Consider the following 19,707-nt stretch of genomic DNA (forward strand, 5'->3'; position numbering starts at 1 on the left):
CCTCTGAGCACAAACAGCCACGCTCAGTAGATCACTATATATACTCAGTATGAATACATCAGCACATTCATCGAGGCCTTTATAACACCATTTGCTTTACAGTGCATAAACACGCAGCAGGGAGTCTGCTTAGTCTAAACACTCAGCGTAGACACAGAGGCCACTCACTGCCCCAAAAAAAGGCACGCACTTGATCCAGCTCCAAGGTCCAACAACACACTACTAAGTACTCCTACACTTCCCAGACTCTAACACATCTAAACATGTGTGTTACACATCCAGAGAAGGCTGTCAAACACTCAGAGCACCAAAGACTTTCAAGAAGTTCAGCTGAAGAAAGTGTTTGGTTTTATTTTTTTTGTTTTGACATTTTTTCCAGTTTCACTTGCTGTGGCTCATCTTTTAACTGGTAAACATAAACACAAGCACATTTTAGGTTGTTCACTGGCTTCCTGTGCATTTAAGGTTTGATTTAAAAATTGTTTTATCAACTTATAAATCTTTAAACACGCTGGCTCCTAAAATCTTTCTGACCTCTTAAACCCCATATTTTATCACAGAGACTCAAACACACTGATCAGTTGCTTCTGACTGTCCTGGGGTCAAAGTTGAAGCTCAGGTGTGACCAAGCCTTTTCAGTAGCTGAGCTAAAGCTCAGGGATGTTATAAATCTCATAAGCTTTCTTGCTAATTCTACATCCATAATTGTGAATATTCAAATACAAAACCCCACTTTGTAGCTTTTCAGAAGAAACTGAGTTATATATTAGAACCATTTCTTCAACCAAAAACAAGAAGGCTATGAGGACTGTAAAAATGCGCTCCCAGTTAAAAGTTTTCACTTGAGCTGATTTATTTTTCGTCAGACAGTATGTATTGATATATCGTCCCCCTGGGTTTTTCTTTTCTTATTATTCTAAATGTATTTGTCCTCTACTTTCAATTCATTGTTTTATCCATTGACATATTTTACCTATCTTTACCATTTTCTTGCAATACTTATTTTCATCACTGTAAGTTGTATTTGAATTTATGCATTTCATGCGTTGTTTGTATATTTCATTTTGAAAAAAAGTCTTGGAAAAAAAGCTCTGCGATGCTCTGCCTCTCCATGTTCAGCTGCCCCCCCCCCCTTAAAGTCCCTGTAAAGTGATTTAAAAAATCTGTATTTTAGCTTTGTTGTATCACAGGCCACTGTGTTATGAACCACCACGCCAAAATTCAGTCATGAAAAACATCTCTAAGTTTATAAAATTAAGCTTCAAAATCCTGAAAAATCTGGCAGGAATATCTGCTCTAGGATGGTGTGGGCATGTCAGTTGCATGAGCTGAAGCCACGCCCACTCAAGAGAAATATGATCCTCTCAAATTTTTTTAAAATACTGCAATCTGAATAGAGGAATCTTCTATCTGCTACGCTGCTATGTGGAAACTCTCTTTTTGAAGCCACCAGAGAAACAATCACATTTATGTCAAGATAGGAAGACGGAGCAGACTGAGGTTTAAAAGCCCCAGTTTCATTTTCTCATCCTGTATTTAACTCTTCGGGCACTCTTTATATCTCATTTTCTGAGTTATGTAAAATTTTGTCTCTCCCATTTATGAAACCCCTGTTGTAATTTTGCTGCTGAAAACACTCCATTTCCTGAAGTTGCTCTTCAAAATAAAATTATTCAGTGATGATTAGCATTGGAGGCTTTTATTGTGACAGACTTGTTGGGGAATAGAAGGCATCTATCTTCAGATACTTTACTTAACTTGAGCATCACCGCGCTAACAGACAGAAGGGATTGAACTGAGGCTGCTTAGAGAAAGACAGCCACTGTCTGCTTCTTTACATCCTCCAGGACTAAAGACAAGAAATATGGATTAAAACACACCTTCAGCAAGTAAGATGTTTCTTTCTTGGTTTCAAGTGAAAATTAGACAAGTATTCCAACAATTAACCTGCTCCCTGACCTTACAGTGAACTCAGGCTAGGGTGCAGCTGCTTGGCTCTGTGCCAGAGCAGAGAGACAAAAGTTGGGGATTAGATTTACTGTTTTCTGGCAAAAATCTCTCTGTTATGATACTTTTTTTGACCCATAGCCCACCGTGGCTGATCATTTTGTGAAATTTACCTCACAATGAACAAAAAAACAGCATCTAACTGACCCTTAACTTTCAATACAGGCAGTGACATCAGCTAACAACAGACTATACTGAGATGATCTGTTTGGTAATTTTATATCAGTGTAGCATTAGAGGAGTGGGGTAATTCCCCATTGTAGTTCAGCGATGTCACCAGCTCCTACATTTGCCCTGCCCAGATTAAATCAAGCCAGGAAATAGGTGAATAACTTTCTAACAGTTCAAATCAAAAATTTAGTCACACATAAATCTAAATGTCTTTATGTTCATAGCAACCTTATTCCAACATATCTAGTGTTTCAAGACACAAATTTTGGATTTGACTTTACAGGGATTTTAAAAGTGGAAAAAGGACAGATTTTTAACAGTACAATGTACAACTGACAAAGCTGCTATAGTCCAGAGCATTATAATATGAGTAACAGACAGGGACAGACTGGCTATCTTTGTGTTATGGAGACACACAGAACAGCTGGTAGTCCAGGATTTCTGGCGGCTGCCACACATGCATCATTGTTTTTTATCAGTAAGTGGAAAGTCCTCTCAAACATATGTCAGATTCTGCATCAAACTCAAATCTCAGATTTACACTTAGTAGCAGGAATTTTCATTTACACAAGCAAAAGGGCTGGGCCAGAATCCAGGGCTGATTCTCAGTCCCAGTCCATCCCTGGTTATAGACTTTATCCTTTGAGGAAATTAGACTCCTCAGCAGTTTGCAAAACCAAGTCAGAGTGTCCCAGAAATTCAATTTATATTTTTAGTGACCCAAACAGAGCAAATGCTGAGAACATCTACACTTCGATGGAAGAACGGCGAACTAATAAAATCATCCTTTTTAAAGTATAACTGTGTTCCTGTTCCAGATCATCATAAGACACAGCCTCAGGGAACAAGGAGTACAACACAACATACCAATGTCTAAGTGATATGCGTGTCTGTGTGTAACAAAGATGAGTGCAAATTCTGTGATGTAACTTTCGTCTTCACATATCTGAGCAGAACTTTTCCTTTATAACTGTGAAACCCACAGAGATCAGCTTTGGCGGTGAGGCCACTTCCTTCATGTCTGCCAGTGCTAAAATGCATACTCACACTCTCACACTAAGCACAAAGATAAACTGTATTACAAGCACTTTTTGAAGTTGTCAGCCTGTGACTGTTATTCATATACTACTGAGGGATGCATCATGTGTTTTCTGGATATGTTTTGAAGCAATATTAGAAAAACTGCATAACATTTATACCAAATCAAAACACAAAGTCTAGGGATCTTTAAATTCTTTAAGAGTAGATGGATAAGATTCGTTTTCTAATGAGCCTGTTGCACAAACTGGGAACAACCGAAGCTCTCTCTACTGAACTCAGTATATGCATACTTTTTTGCTCACAGGCTAAAACATGGATGAACTGCAGTCTCTGAGGCCACAGCCATTGGTTTCTAAAGAGGTAAAGAAGCCTAAAGATGGGAGATGCCATATTGGAAATGCTACATGGACAAAAGTATTTGTCCACCTGATAATTACACCAACAGGGACTGAAATTACATTGCATTCAAATACATGTACTTAAAATGGAGTTGGTCCCCCTTTTGCAGCTTTAACAGCCTCCACTCTTCTTGAAAGGCTTTCTACAAAATTTTGGAGTGTTCCTGTGGATCTTAGCAGTTGCTGACCCCACTCTATGATTTTACTTGGTTTTCTGCTTCATTTCTGAGTTGCTGTTGTTCCTAAACGCTTCCACTTTCTAATAATATTACTTACAGCTGACTATGGACTATCCAGCACAAACTGTCTTATTGTAATGTCGCATCCAGCCAATGTTGCATCCATCACAGCACCATGGTTGAAGTCACTGTTCTTTTCAGAACAACTTATTCTGTATCCCAAATGTTTGCAAATGGAGACTGCATGGCTAGGTGCTTGATTTTATACACCTTTGGCAACAGGTCTGATTGAAACACCTGAATTCATTCATTAACAGGTATGGCCAAATACTTTTGTCCATATAGTCTAGCTCCATTAATTCTCCAACTATCAGGCAAAGTTGAGCTCAGGGGTATCAAACATGCAGACTAACAGTTAAAATGCACCGAGCTGTCAGTTAAGTCAGCCTTACCCCTTATTAAGGAAATTAAGACAAGTACAGATACACCAATAACTCTCATACATGGGCAAAGTCTTAAAGACCATGATGACATTCTTGTACAAGTCAGTAAATATTGATATGATGGAAACTAGTCAGACTTATTACACCATATATTCTGAAAGGTTTTCTGAAGAAAAAAAAAACTTGGACCATTGCTTCAATTAACTTTATGTCTTCACTTAGTTAAATGGAAGAACGTAACTTATATTAACTATCTTTAGTTGATCTTCTCTGGTTGCTTTATTGTATAAGTCACATTTCCACTGCGCCCACAGTCAAAGCCTCAATGGGGAGCGGTGCTGGGATCACCCCTCTTGGTACAGTGTTAACAGAGATGACTATAGCCTGGATCGCATCCTTTCACTCAACACCTTCTGCTTAGCTTATCTTACATAACAGACAGTATTAATAGGCTGTGAGTAAATGAGTGTGTAGGGGGGTTGTGCGTGTTTGTGATCTCACAGTCTTATTCATAGTAGGTGAGCCTTTATCCAGGAGTACCATATCTCTAAAGGGACTGGGCTGCTGCAGAAGTTTGTAGAGGGAGATACATTAAAGGGATACTCAGTACAGTTACATGCAGTTAGAAGAAGTCAAACAAATGTGTTAGTTTGACCAAAACTAGATATTTAAAATGAATTTAAACATGTTAATTAAACTGGACCCAAAGTGGACTAGGCATTCTGTGCATGCTGCAGTTTTCAGTGAGAGGGTGATGAACACAAACGTTTAACAAAGCAGAGGTCATGGTGTTGTTGTCTGACCTTGTATACTGCTGTGAACTAAATAGCATCCACATTGCATTTGTGACTAAAGTCAAGCATGTACAAAATGTACAGAGCTGTAAAGTCTGTCCATGTTTTCAACATCTGACATACAACCCGTTTGTTGTTTGCTAACTTGTTTCCAAGGAAGAAGAATGGTCCAGATCAATACCTACTGGGACAAGGGCAGTAGCCCAGTTAAAGTGTTTGATCAAGCTAATGTAGCTCAACTAAACCATGCATCTAAGCCAGGGGTTTCCAAACCTTTCAGCACGTGACCCCCAATATAACAACACCAGAGACTGAGGACCTCCACTATCCATGGAGGGGTTAAAGCATGCAATGTCCCACAAAACATCATGTACAAATCAGCATTTTGAAATGTAAACACACATTTCTCTTAATAACTATGGTTTTATTTTAAAATGAACTCAATTTAAGGATATTTTTACAAAAATGTATGAGATAAGCCACTCATCATTTTTCAATTTCTCCTTGTCTTTTTTTGGAAAGCATCCTGTGTCCCCCCCCCGCTGACCTTCAGGCCCCCAGGAACCACTGATTTAAACACATGTATCAAGTGTCTGGTTATGTGCTTTTACCTGTCTAGTGCGGTGCTGGTCGCCATACTCCTGGCGAAGCCCCTCACTCCCATCTGTCTGAAATAAGGGATGGTGGAGAGGTTGGCAGCCATGACGGCCACCGAGTCTGATGGGTTCACAAAGAAGCCATTTTCTCCAAGGATCATGTACCGGTCCTGCCAACAAAACAAAATAAATAGATTAAAAAATACTTATTTTTAGGGTCAGTTTAAGTAACTAGATATTAGAGTTTTTTGGAAATATTAAAGACAGAATTGCCATCGGACTATACATGGTTGATTTACCATTTTAGCTGATGTAACAGGACATAGGTGGTGCTCTCTTTTTGCTGATTTTCAACCAGTCCTTTTAAAAGAACCACTTTCCTTGAATGTTTTGCTTAAACTATCAAAAACACATCAACAGAGCGTTGATGTCCATGCGGTTAGAGTGCACCACATGTTTGGAGGCTTTTGTCCTCCAAGCATTGCCTGGGTTTCTGTGCAACTTTCCAGCAGATCATTCCCCATTCTCTCATCCCTGTTTCCAACTTTATCTTTCTCTAGAGTAATGCATCAAGAAGGATGATAAGTTGGTCCAATTCAATGACCAATAATTTTTCTTCTTGTCTGAAAGATTGTGAAAAAACTACTGACCCATTTTTTAAACTTTTGAATATCTGTGGATTGACTGAGGATCTGACTCAGTAATAAGCAGTAATTGTAGACCTGCTAAATATATCCAGGTGTAAAGTACATCACATATAATTGAGTTATTAGCCTGGGATGAGGTCTTCTATGTGCACTTCTAGCCTTAATATGAAACACTATCTGTGGCTAGATTTCCGTTTAGACCATGGGGGGAAATAAATAGACGTGTAGCTAAATGATGTAAAGTATTATGACCTAACCCAGGGGTCAGAGTCCTCCAAGGCATCAGGAGAAAAATTTGAAATATGCAAAGACGATAATTAGGATGAGAAAAAAATGAAGTCACTACACAAAACTTGTACTGACTTTTTGGCCTCCAAAGGGCAGTGGTTGTTTGACAAGGAGCTTGCTGTTTGTTTAAATTGGGTTTATAAAAAAACATCAGCCACAAATAAATGGGAGATAAAGAAAGCAACAAAGATACTGTTTCGAATTTAAAGATAATGGTCACAGTATTATGCAACCAGAAAAAAAATCATTGACCTGATATGATTACAACCTCTGCTGCTAATGACTGTGAAGATAGCGATCCTGGTGGGAGAAACAGAGGAAATATGACATAACTGGACTGCAAAGTTAATTTACTTTGCAAAGGATCTGTGTGTTTGTGAGATTGTTATGACTATTGAAGGACTTTCTGGAAAATGTGACTCTCTTTTTGGAACATTATGAGCAAATATAATTAAATCCGGTCACCATTAAACCTTTCTTTGCAATAAACTTGTAAACAAAAAAAAATACAAAATAAACAAGTTCCTCTGTAGCATCTATATGGACGGTAGTTACATTAGTTACATTATGACTCAACATTAGATTTCTTACCCCATCTGCATCAAAAGCAGCTCCAAAGCCAAAGTCCCCTCCTTTCATAGCATCCACCAAAGATGTGGCATAGGTCAGGTTGGGCTCTGGAGGTCGGCCCCCAAAGTCCTCCAGAGGCACGCAGTTGACAGCAGAGTTAGCAGGAGCTCCCAATTCATCACAGAGGATCTTGCGCACATAGGGGCCCATCACTGTCACACAGCATGAGAAGGATGAGTAGAGGAGTGAAGAAGAGGAGTAAAAGATAAACAGTTTAATCTCCAGTAACATTTTAAAACAGCTCAGGCGTTTAAAGAGCTACATGATGAATCGTCTCACCTCCGTTCATGGCATCTATGTGGATCTTAAGCTGACCTGGCCCTGTGAGGAGACTTTTAATGGCACTGAAGTCAAAGATGTTTCGCAGCATTTGCAGATACACATCAACTGAGTCGACAATCTCCACTAAAACAAAGACAGAAGAGGATTTTAATTGATAGCTATTCAGTTTTTTACTTGTCTTCATTTACACATTAAAATGTGTTTAATTAACTCTCTTTGCTTTATCCGGTTATTTGCACCATGAGTGAAGTTGTACTAAGTTAGAGTTCCTGTCTGTGACTTTAGGTGCTTGTAATGGATGCATAATGCATGGGTATGCATTGCTTTGCTGTGAGATTGACTCTCTGCTTTGCTCTTGTCAGAGGGCACCCACCTCGCCACAGATTTTCAAGAGTTATTGCAGCTCTGTCACACTGTGAAATATTTAACACTTTAAGTGTAGTTTACCTATATGTGGTGGGGACCAACAAAGACACTTTTAAAGTCTTAAATTTAAGTCTATGTGAGTTCAATTAACAGTCAAATTTGCTGTATGTTTTACTTTATTATAGAGGTGTGACTTTACCTGAACAACCTGGTTGGAGATCTATTCTCCTGTTTTTCTTGCCAAGAAGGAAAGATTGTATTTTACTGGACAACTCCTCAGTCTCTACTTAGTCCTTGAGTAGATTTATAGACCTTTGCTTTCACCTTTACTTGAGTATAATAGGTGTGTTCTTTTCCCCCCTCTGATACTATGCCAAAAAATGAAAATCATATCTTGTTATATCTTATCATCTCTCAACATAAAGCATGGTGTGATATTTTGTCATGTTTTATTTTGTTGTCTTTATCGTGTCATATCGTATCGTATCATATCATTTCAATGCCAACCTCAGGTCCAGGCCCCAAGAGCTTAGGGGAGGCTTTGTCTGCTCTGAGGATGTCAAAATGAGATTTGTACTTTATAAAAAAAAACCTCATTACAGACATGACGGATAGTATATACATAGATTATTGGCAAGAACACCAGTGTAGTTCTCCTATCTTGGGATTCTATCAATAAAAACAACTAGAACTGATGTTTTATGTTTACATGTAGGTCCTGGGAGGCTTAGCTTTTCTCAGATATGAGAAGGAGAGGTCGTAAGGTAAAAAAAATAGAAAATATTGTTGCATCATATGATATCATGTCTTATGACTTATCATGGGTTTAATGTAATTGACAAGACAGACAGTGAATTAGTGAGTGATTATTGTACCTCTGAAAGGTTTGAACTTGTTCTCCAGGTCAAATTCTTGTCTTCCCAGCCTGGACAGGTCAATGCGGAGGTCGGGGCAGATGGCATACTCCTCGAGTGTCCGGCTAACCTGGGAAATTCTCTCCATAACTGTGTCTGAAGACGGTCCTATCACACAGCAGTGAACCACACATGGAAATACAGTTAAACCTACTGAATACAAGGATTCATCTAAGCCTTTAAAGAACATACAGTAGTTCTGACTCTACTGATGGTTTAAGCCCTGCTAATCTAAATAACACTCCTTATCAGGCAATGCCAAGGGCCCTCTCTCTCAGTCCTCACCTCCATTTGCCACATTGAACTTGATCCCAAAGTCTCCACCGGGACCTCCAGGGTTGTGACTGGCTGTGAGGATGATCCCACCGATGGCCTTGATCTTCCTGATGATACAGGAGACCGCGGGGGTGGACAGGAGGCCGTTGTGGCCGATCACCAAACGACCAATCTGCAGAGCACAGATAGTGATGAGAAGTGATGTCAGCTGTACTCTCTGATTATTGTATTAATGCTTCTGGAAAAGCTGAAATCATAGAGGTGTACTTTCTCCTTGGAAACATCCCAAACACTTTTATAAATATGAAAAGTTTCTGCATGAAAAAGTGACCATCTAAGGGGAAGTTCTGCGGAGAGTTTTCTTGAGCTGGCTCATGCACAAAACAGATCTTTTTCATCAGGATCTCCTCAGTCTAACTGTAGGTGAAAGCAACACCGGCCCCAAGCCTCTCATCATTCCACAGGTGACTAACTGACAGCCAGCTTTAAAAAGCAAATGATCTGCCTCAAGAGGGAGCCTAAATAACAGAGCTGCACCCTCTATTTATAATGTGTACTCTACTTTTAACGCGGTAATACCACCAGTATCCCATAATTCCCCTGCATATCAGCTATTCTAAATAAAAGTGTCCTCACTGGAGAAGAATTTATTCTCCTGACGTCAGTGTATCCTCCTAACATCCGGCATGCTGCATGTGTATATGAAGGAAAATGAGGACAAACTGGGAACATACGTTCATTTTATTTCTCACCATGTTTAGATGAGTGGGTCAGCATCTTTAAGTGTTTCCCCCACCCTGGCTTGGTTTGTGCCTATCAGGGCATCCCCAAAGTATATAAAGATTGGCCTGAGAGAGGTGAAATAGCACTGGAGAGAGACAGAGGGAGGGAGCATATGTAGGCAGGAAAATAAAGCAGGATGGATGGAAGTGCTGATAAGGCCAACATCAAGAGACATTTGGCTCTGCCAGCAGAAAAAAAAAAACGGACTGATCTCCAAAACAAATTATATTCCCTTCAGATTTTCCTCTGGAGCCTGTCCAAACCAATCACAGAGATCTCAGAGCCAGCATTTCAAAACGAGCTGTGGGGATTGTGCTTTGCTCTCTCTTGCTCTGTCTTCAGACTTTAATCTGCCATGGACAGTAAAGCGTTCAGACACACTTTTGTGCAACTTTATCTGGTTGTTACTTACCCCTAAATCTAAAAGTTTCAGTTTACATTAGGAGACCATTTATATGTCTGCCAGGATTGTAGTAATAAACAAATATTGATGGAGGATTTAATGCATTATAATACATTATAGTATAACAGAAGTTTCTTGTGGGCTTTGAACGTGTCAGCCTGATCATTTATTAGGTGATAAGCAATCTCTACTGGCAATCATCATCAATCATTGTCTGACAGAAGATATATGCCTCTAGGAACTGATGCCAATTTCTCTGTAATTCAGGGGATGCCAAGGGTTAGTTTTAAACCAACTCCAGCCAATTTTTTTTATCTGTGCAGCCTTTATGTCTGCAACATAAATGCTGTCTTTTCTTGGTCTATTACATCCCCCAGAGTAGCATCCGATCATCTGTTTGTCATTAGTCTCAGTAATTCAATAGTCGAAAATAAGCGACACAGAAATTAAGGGGTCTCAAGTCTGGTGCAATCAAATCATAATGCAGATAGGTAAAAAAAACAAAGTATAAATGTATGCTTTGCTAGTTGTGTCATCAAGTGGAGAAAAAATGTAAATGTTCCTTGAATTGGGGTTGGACTGACCTTTTCTTATGCATTTCTGATGGTCAGGGGATCGGCGCTTTCACATTGGGGACTCTCTTTTTGTGTATTTTTACTTTTGCCTAAGTATTTTTTCATTGAAGTATTGTTCTACACTACTTTTAAAAAACACTCAGTACACTCAGTGAGTGAAAAAACAGAGGATAGCATAGATCATTCTCTCGCTATGTGCTAATGCACATGGCGAAAGAATGATCCCACATTTAATCCCAAACATTTGTGGGATTTTACTTTGTATGTCTCACCTTATAATATAACCAGGTTGGAGATTCATATTATTTTGTAGTTACTGCACGATAAGGAAAGATCATATTTCACTTTGAAATCCTCTTGGGTATCAAAAGTAGCTACTTAGTACATTGAGTCAAGTTGGAATGATCTACATTTTACTTTAACTTGAGAAGATTTATAGACCTGAACTTTGACTTCTACTTAAGTAAATTCAAAGTAACTTTACTTTTACTTGATTTCAATAGTCTGGCATTTTTTTCACCTCTGCTGGCTACCCAGACATGGTACACTTGCATCTGCTGACCAAACGGAGCTGGATTACAGAGAAATATTTTTCTCTTCAATTCAAGTTCATACTTGAATATTTTATAGGAGAAGTCCATAGAAAAGGAAAAAAAAGAAAATCTCTGTAAAGCAGTGTGTTTTTCTTACCTCCAACTAGTAACAATCTTGTGACCCTTTGAATTTACTGACTGACCCCTTTATGGGGATCTTGAACCCATATTAGGCACTTTGAGGCATCAGCAAAGACATAACTTTGATGTTAACTTCCAAAAACATTCACTAAAGCTGTTCTTAGGTACATGTAGGGAGGTTCCAAGGAAAAATGGTTGGAAACACTGACCTTTGGTCATGACCTTTGGGTAGAAACTTAAGTAGGGTGGCTGGAGAGATAAGGTTAAGAGCTTGGACACCAGGAGGGAGCTGCTCCTCTACTGTGCCAACAAAAAGTATTCGTCATCCCCTTGGATGTTTACCCTTTTATATATAAATCATAGTCAATATTATTAGGCTTTTTTTAAGAAAAGAAAAGAAAAAAAGAAAAAACTGCAAGCCTACCAGGGCCAGCTGCCAAAAAACATCCCAACAGCATGATGCTGCCATCACCACCATGCATCACAATGGGAAAGGTGTGTTTGTGGTGATGCCCAGTGTTTGGTGTCTACCAAACATAGTGTCTTGTCTGATGGCCAAAAAGCAACGGTCTCTGGTCTGATTAGACCAAAGAACTTTCTCCCACTTGACTTTGGAGTTTAACTCATACCTTTTGGTGAACTATAGTTGAGATTTAACGTGAGTTTTCTTCAACAGTGCCCTCTCTTTGCCACTCTTCCATAAAGCGTTGACTGGCAAAGAACACGGCAAACAGTTGTATGCAGAGTCTCTCCCATCTCAACTTCTTCAGAGTAGTCATAGGTGTCTTGGTGACCTCTCTCACTAGTCTCCTTGCATGATCATTCAGTGTGCCATATTCCTTTAATCTTAATGATGGATTCAACTAAACTCTGGGGGATGTTCAGTGCCTTATGAATTTTTGGTATCCATCCACAGACTTATAACTTTCAATTAACTTTTTTTCTGAGTTGCTTGGAGTGTTGTTGTTTTTTTATCTTCATGGTGTATTGGTAGCCAGGAATACTGATTAACCAGTGACTGGACCTTCCAGACACAGATTTCTTTATACTACAATCAGTTGAGATACATTCACTGCACTCAGGTAATCCCCATTTCATTATCCCCATTTTTGGGTATTTTTTCACATCAAAAAGTCAGATTATATTTACTATGATTGATTTATAAAGTCAACTAAAAGGTAAAACATCCAAGGGGGTTAATATTTTTCATAGATACTGTATATCTAAAGGAGCCTGGTGAGGTCTGAGCACCTGATCGGGATGCCTCCTGGGTACCTCCCTTTGGTGGTCTTCTGGGCAAGTCCTACTGTTAGGAGACCCAAGGTAGACCCAAAACTTGGAAGAGGAGTTATATTTACCATCATGCCTGAGATGGGAAACATTGTTGGGGAGAGGGATATCTGGGTTGACTTGCTAAGCATGCTGTATTGATGTATGCCTTTTTGTCTTGTTAGCGTATGCAAATCATACAAAAGAATCTATGTTAATTTCTGTCTGTTTTATAACTACTAAAAGTCCTTACAGGACCTTTAAATGCAGTTATGTGATAACTATGCCTTTGACAATAAAATGTTATTGTTGTGATCCAGACCCCATGTAGGGAATCACTAGACTATAGAAAAGACATATGAGGGTCTCAAATAAAAAAAATACTACTTTAATCATTAAACCCTCATGAAAATTTGTTAAAAACTGTCAAATAATTGCGATGTCAACCTGCTACTTGATAATGCACATAGCAGTTTATATTATCATTGAACATCCCTTTATTTTTAACTGATAAGTACTTAGGGCCATATTTTACTGTAGTGCTGTTTTAATATTTTTTCATTGTGCAAAAGTTTTATTTAAAGAGTGTTAAATGGTTGTAAATGGATCACTTTATATAGTAAATATCATATTTACATGTGTAAGTCAAGAAAAAAACTCAATTTTACTATTTCAGAGTAAACGATATTATAATAGATGATTGTTTTTATCCTTCTCCCATGAAGTGAGGCAAGCATATTTTGACCTAAGTGAAACAGCTGTAGGAATTTCTTAGGTCTGTGTAAAGAAATGAAAGAAATGTGGTGGTACAAAAGAACAAATAGCTACATGTCAGCCTGTGTCTGTCATACTGGTGGTACCCCTCCCCTCTTACCCCATTAGCAGCCGCCATCTGCACGATCACTTCGGTGGCAGCTCTGCTGAAGTAGCGCCCGTCGCTGCCCACCACCATGGTGCAGCCGTTTCTGTCCCGCAGGTCGATGGAGGACAGCAGGCTCTGGATGTAGTTCTGCAGGTAGTTCTTCTTCCCTTCGAACACTGCAGTCTTCCTACGCAGCCCGTTAGTACCGGGCCTCTGGTCCTCGAAGGGGGCCGTTTGGACCGTCACCACCGGGATGGGGCTCGTCTCCATCCTCCCGTAGAAAACTACCTGGAGTTAGTGAAAAAGTTTGATCCTGATGGTAAAACTCTCGGGGTATAAGTAGAAGTAACGCGGTGGATTGACAGCCTGGTAAGTGGGGTGACAGCAGATCCCACCCAGCCCTTGAAAAGTTCTCACCTCGGCAGCTTCTGTCAGAGTTTACAGCTCTGCATCCTCCAACACTCAGCAGAACTCTCCTCTGCTGCTCCACTGCTCCCTCTTTTCCTAATAAGCCTGAACAACTGACTACAAGAAAAAACACAGGCATGGGGAGGGTCAAAATCTTTAAGGCCCACAATCAGCTGAGCCTCAGGCCTTAAAATAGACCTTTGACTGATGGCGGAGGGGAATTGTGTCAGGACCAGCGCTCTGCAACCCAACACTGCCCGGTAAGAAGGCGGATAAACCGGGACTCTAGTTATTATTACAGGAGTTTAAAACAGGGGATGACTACCGAGTAAAACTTCTCTTTGTTTATTTAAACCAGGGATCTTAGTTATCTTTGGTGTCTGGGAATATAGTTCTCATCGCATAAAATGTAAAAATGAAAAAAAAAAAAAAAAAATCTGTTGAAGTACAATCTTCCACGTAAGTCTACTTAATAACATCAGAGGGGGCTGCCTTAGGTCTGCTGTAAAATATGGCCAACAGTGCGACCTAGCGGCCAATGGGGAGAACTGCCATTTTCTTGCAAGCTTAAAGCGTGTAAGGGTAAAACAAAACTAGAAAACGACTGAAAGAAAATACATTTTCATGGTGAAATCAGTTTTTTGTAAATAAATATTTCATATTTAATCCTTGATTCCACATGTGGTGAAACGGAATCATTACAAGGCTTTTTTATAACTGTTAACATTATTATTACTTTTTTTTTATTAATAAAAATAAGCCCCAATGATAAATTTATTCCGATTTTTTTAAGCCACATAATTTATCGTTATTACCCAAAACAGCTAATGAAGTTATGACTGTTCCTGCCAACCTACAGAACCTACTCAATACAGCTGAAGTAACAATTTGTACTCAGTCTTATTTTGTAAATTGTACTTAATATTTGGAGTACATGGTACCTACTTTTACTCACAACAACTCACTCAAAAAAGTTACAACTTAAAATCTAAAATGATATAACATTACGTTATAAAAAGTAGTAAATTTTACTCTTAATTGAACGTAAGGGGTATCTCATTTGAAGACTCTCTGACTCATTTGCTTTAATCAGCAATGTTTGGACACTTTGTAAGTAAAAGCTGAGAGGGTACAAAAACACAGACATTTGAGACCCTGAATGTATTTTCATTAGGGATTTTCTGCAGTTAAACAAAACACAGTTCACGGATGTCCCACTCAGTGAACAGTGTACACACAATCTTTTTGTGTTGTTGCATTACCTCTGAGGGAAGGTTCACACCTTTTACACCACAAAGTGACATTTATGATGTTTTATTTTCATCTCCAGGCTAAATCCACCATTACTTTGGTAATACACTGAAATCCCCCGTGGGTGTGTGTGAGACACAGTTTGATTTGGGAGATAGGAGTGTGTTTTATATGCATGATTATATTACATCAGCATGAACAATGGCAAATCTGTGAAAATGTTATAAATTAATGGAAATTTCATTTTGTAACCATATAGAAAAATCAACCCTTATTTGTTCAACTCTCCTTATTCCAAAGTAATCAATAGCAGGCAAAGAAGAGACAGTTTTAAATCACCACTAGTCCACCGACATCTATGATGCATTTTGAGTGAAGTGCTCCGTACTCCTCAGCAGCATTAGGGGTAATGTTACAATGCAGTGCCCTAGTGGACTCGGATTACTTTTTGTTTCTTTTGCAGTCTGAGGAGAGGAGGTTTACAAGGAGGTATACTCTACAGCAGCCTTTCCCAAACTTCACGTATGCTGTGGCCAAATTTGAGTCCATAAAATCTCCTTAACATGAGACTCAAACGATGACCTTTTATCAATCATATTTTTGTTTCAAAAACAGGGGATTTCGTTGCAAATGATTTCATTTCAGATAAATTAAAATTACTTGAAAAATGTTTGTGGATTCATAATGCACTGACATGTATTTTGTTTTGATCAGGCATCTGCAAAGCCACTTAAATTTTCCTCTCTTCTCAAATGCACGTTGTTGTCAGGAAAACTCCTCCCAGGTAGCATTAATGTAATCTGCAGATTAGAGCATAGTGTGAACATAGTGTCAACAGTTAATCCAGCACCAACAAAGAGGTGGCATGAGTTAAAGCTTCTGGCTGTGTTTTGTTACTTCTCTGAAATAAAGTTTGGATTCTAATGATTATTTATGAATTTGATGATTATTTATTGGGCTAAGGGGTCATTGATTTTATTGTTTGGGCAACTTTTTTGTTTTTGTTTTACTATATTATTTATGGCTGATGCTGATACGTTGGTGATTGCTGCCAAACTACATTTTGTTGTGTAGAAATATACAACAACGAATAAAGTACCAACCTAACTAATTTTTTTTTTATTCTCTTTATAGTTTTATTGTTCTTGACCTCTCCTGGCCCACACTTTGGGGCAGCACTGCTCTATGGAAAAATGAGTGGACCTGCACTACAACACCAACCGGGACCCTCCAAGTAATGGGCTAGGCCCGTATATTTCCCTCTTCTATCTCCACTCTTACCATTATCTGTCTGACTGTGGGAACATGTGTTTAAACATTTCCAAAACGGTTTCATTTCTTATCCACAGCAGAAAATTGATGGCATGCTGCAGACGTTTAAACCAAAATTTAAAGGAAAATCGTTTAGATATCAGATACGTTTTAAAACCAGCTGTTTGAATAAAACTGGGTTAATTTTCAAGTTTGACTTCAAGAAGGTTTATATGTAGTGAATTCAGAAAAGGATTCAACTTTCTAAACTGGTTGCACTGAAGGAAACAACTAGTAAGATGGTTTTCATCACATAATATGGTAAGTAAATATTACTTCCAGTGATTTCTTTGATTGTCCGGACTGCTTTTGAATTTCTCCTCTTATAATCCTCATGTACACTGTACCCAAAGATCATTTAAAAACTGCCAACTGTTGATCTAATTCATCAAATAAAGATTTTTTAAGTAATTGCCATACTACATCAGATGTATTTCTTTCAAACATTTATTTTGATGTATTAAAATTAAAACAAAATCATAATCACCAGTGAAGCTCACCACAAATATATATTACCATCCATCTTATTTACAGTGATTCCATGTGAGACTTAAATTTGAATGTTAACGCACATAAATATCATGCAAGTAAAACATTTCTTTGAGAAATGGGTCTTCAGACAAACATACAGACACTGTACAGTTGTTTCTAGAACCAAAAGGCCTCAGCAGTGAGGGAAGGACAGCCTGAGGTGCTCATTTATTAACGGAGCGGTGCTCAGCATGCCAGGAGGGCAGAAAGGAGTCCTGGGCGCCTGCAGGAGGGTTGGCATCAAACAGGCTGCAGGGCCTGACACGAGATGAGGGTAACCCAAAGAGCTGTGAGGGGTCTGCCGTGGATTCTGGCCCTGTGGAGCGTTAGGAGACGGTTTGCTCATGATGCTGTCAATGGTGAAGGAGCACTTCCTCTGCGCGCCAGGCTTTGGCTCAGCTGCGCAAAGCTGCGCTCTGAAGTCTTTAGGCCCGCTGCTTTTCCCATGAGTGCTCAGAGTTTGTGGCAGGAGATGATAAGAAGGAGGGATCATGATTCCCTCTTGCAGAGGCATGTACCGCAGTGGAGCAGTGTGCGGGGGGCTGACCTGGCCCTGTACGCAGTATGGTTGTCCATACGGCCTGTAGCAGTTCAAGTTGGAGTAAAACATAAGTCCGTCTTTACCGAGCTCGGGCTGGTTTCTTTTGAAGCGCTTCCTCCTCCGCAGGAAGCTGCCGTTGTCGAACATGTCCTCAGAGGCCGGGTCCAGGGACCAGTAGTTACCTTTGCCCGGGTTCCCGGGCTCCCTCGGGATCTTGATGAAGCAGTCGTTGAGGGAGAGGTTGTGCCTGATGGAGTTCTGCCAGGCAGGGAACTTGTCTTTGTAGTAGGGGAACTTGTTGCTGATGAAGTCACAGATGCCACTCAGTGTCAGCTTCTTCTGTGGGCTCTGCAGGATGGCCATGGTGATGAGGGCGATGTAGGAGTAAGGAGGCTTCACCGAGCTGCTCTGGGCTTTCCTGGAGGGTGGTGCGTCCGCGCAAAAACTGCTCTCGCTTTCCCCTGAGGACTCGGGCTCTGAGGAGTCAAACTCAGCTCCAGACTCTGCTGAGGAGCTGGAGAACTCACTGCGATACAAACGTCCATGCGAAGGCTTGTCCTCGCCGACTATGTCAACTTCATCATCTTCAAGAGGCAAAGCTGCGTGTTGGGAAGCTTCAAAGTCACTGGAGAGAATCATGGTCACACTCTGTGTGTTCAAAACGCGAAAAACTTAGAACTGTGCCAAAGTGACATCAAAAGCTCGACGTGCGTAAAAGCAGAAAGAGTCCTATTCATGCGTAAAAGCGCATCTACACCTAGCTCTCCTCGTTGGTCCGTTGTGAGCTGAGATAAAGAAGGCTGAGGTTTATATGATGGGTGACTGCAGCTCTGCAGGCCAGTCCCATTAACCCTCTGGACCTATCAGAGCAGCCCCTCACCGCGGGGAGCCAGAGAGGGCAGGCACACAAGTGGGGGAATCTGGAAGTGCGCACGACTATTCATGCAAAGGAGGCCCCATTCATAGTTTATAACAGTGCCAGTTTGATGAAAACCTTTGCAAAGACGTTAGACTGAGTATAACTGCAAAATTATATTAAACTAAATTTCCACATTAAAATAAAAGGAAAACAAGGGGTCTTCCGGTCTAAGCTGTCTAAGCCCACTGAGCCTCATCCAAGCTTACTATTCTTATCTTCAATAAAAGTATTTTAAGATAGGGCATGTTAAACCTTGATGTTAATAATTTGAGCTGTGAATCCCACCGCAGCACAGCTGGAGGTGGGATGCTTGAGAACTTTTAACACCACGCCTAACCCGTGATAAGACACAAAGCGTTTCCCTCTCCGATCCCCTGCGGGTTCGTTTGGTTTGCCACCTCTGGATGCCCGCAGGTGGTGTGACCATGAAAATGGCCGTGGAAGGGCTCCCCGCTGTAAGCGGAGAAAAGAGGTAATAGTCGCCTTAACGAGGCCATCAGCATCAGAATCGAGTAGGAAATGGCTCAGCTGCACGGTGCGCCCTGGGCTGCGGGGCTCAGCGCGGATTTACGACCGGGATGAATAAGCAGGGCCATCCTCAAAGCAAACCAGTCCAACAGCGGATATGTGACAAAACAGCGCTTATAAAACATCTCCATTGCAAATGACCGTGTTGGGAAAACTCCACCTATTTCGTCACCTTACTGGGCCTACTGTGTGAGAGTGGGCGTGTGGGTGAAAAGATTCTTACATGGAGACTTAAGTATCACAAAATGAAGTTGCTTCCACTTCTATTAAAATCACAATCTCACATCTGGAAATCTAGCTACAAAGTCTTCAATGAAATCCAGAAACTAAGCCAGTGATGACAGAGTGATATATGTCTTTACATATGCTGTAAATACTTCATGTTTTCAAAAAACTTCCAGGGTATGTAGATATTTTTTGCAATGTCTCATTTAAATTGAAAAATTACATGAGTAGAACTAAAAAAAATAGAATAGTAGAAGTAAAATTCAACTTTTTTGTCATGAAGACATGAATATAGATGAGGAATAACATGCCTTATTTGTTAAATTTGTTTGGAAGTAGAATTTTAGGAATTAAAGAAAAAATATGTGCCTTGTTATATATAAATTAAAAAATCC

General features: G+C 39.9%; 2 protein-coding genes across 2 annotated transcripts in view; both read right to left on the bottom strand.

Moving 5' to 3' along the window:
* Window positions 1-14,210, bottom strand: part of pgm5 (phosphoglucomutase 5) — a 42,539-nt gene extending 28,329 nt beyond the window's left edge. Inside the window, exons 1-7 of the mRNA XM_041787980.1 lie at window positions 14,016-14,210; window positions 13,611-13,886; window positions 9,042-9,204; window positions 8,718-8,864; window positions 7,474-7,599; window positions 7,156-7,346; window positions 5,645-5,799 (exon numbers count right to left, since the gene is read on the bottom strand). Of these exons, the coding sequence (XP_041643914.1) occupies window positions 5,645-5,799; window positions 7,156-7,346; window positions 7,474-7,599; window positions 8,718-8,864; window positions 9,042-9,204; window positions 13,611-13,868 (1,040 nt within the window). The 5' untranslated portion in view covers window positions 13,869-13,886; window positions 14,016-14,210. The remainder of the gene's footprint in view (window positions 1-5,644; window positions 5,800-7,155; window positions 7,347-7,473; window positions 7,600-8,717; window positions 8,865-9,041; window positions 9,205-13,610; window positions 13,887-14,015) is intronic.
* Window positions 14,211-17,232: 3,022 nt separating this feature from the next.
* Window positions 17,233-18,279, bottom strand: foxd5 (forkhead box D5). Its single transcript, XM_041788468.1, has one exon. It carries the CDS (start codon window positions 18,277-18,279, stop codon window positions 17,233-17,235), a length of 1,047 nt encoding a protein of 348 aa, XP_041644402.1.
* Between the last annotated feature and the right edge of the window lie 1,428 nt (window positions 18,280-19,707).

Source organism: Cheilinus undulatus, linkage group 5, assembly GCF_018320785.1.
Source record: "Cheilinus undulatus linkage group 5, ASM1832078v1, whole genome shotgun sequence".
NCBI lineage: Eukaryota > Metazoa > Chordata > Actinopteri > Labriformes > Labridae > Cheilinus > Cheilinus undulatus.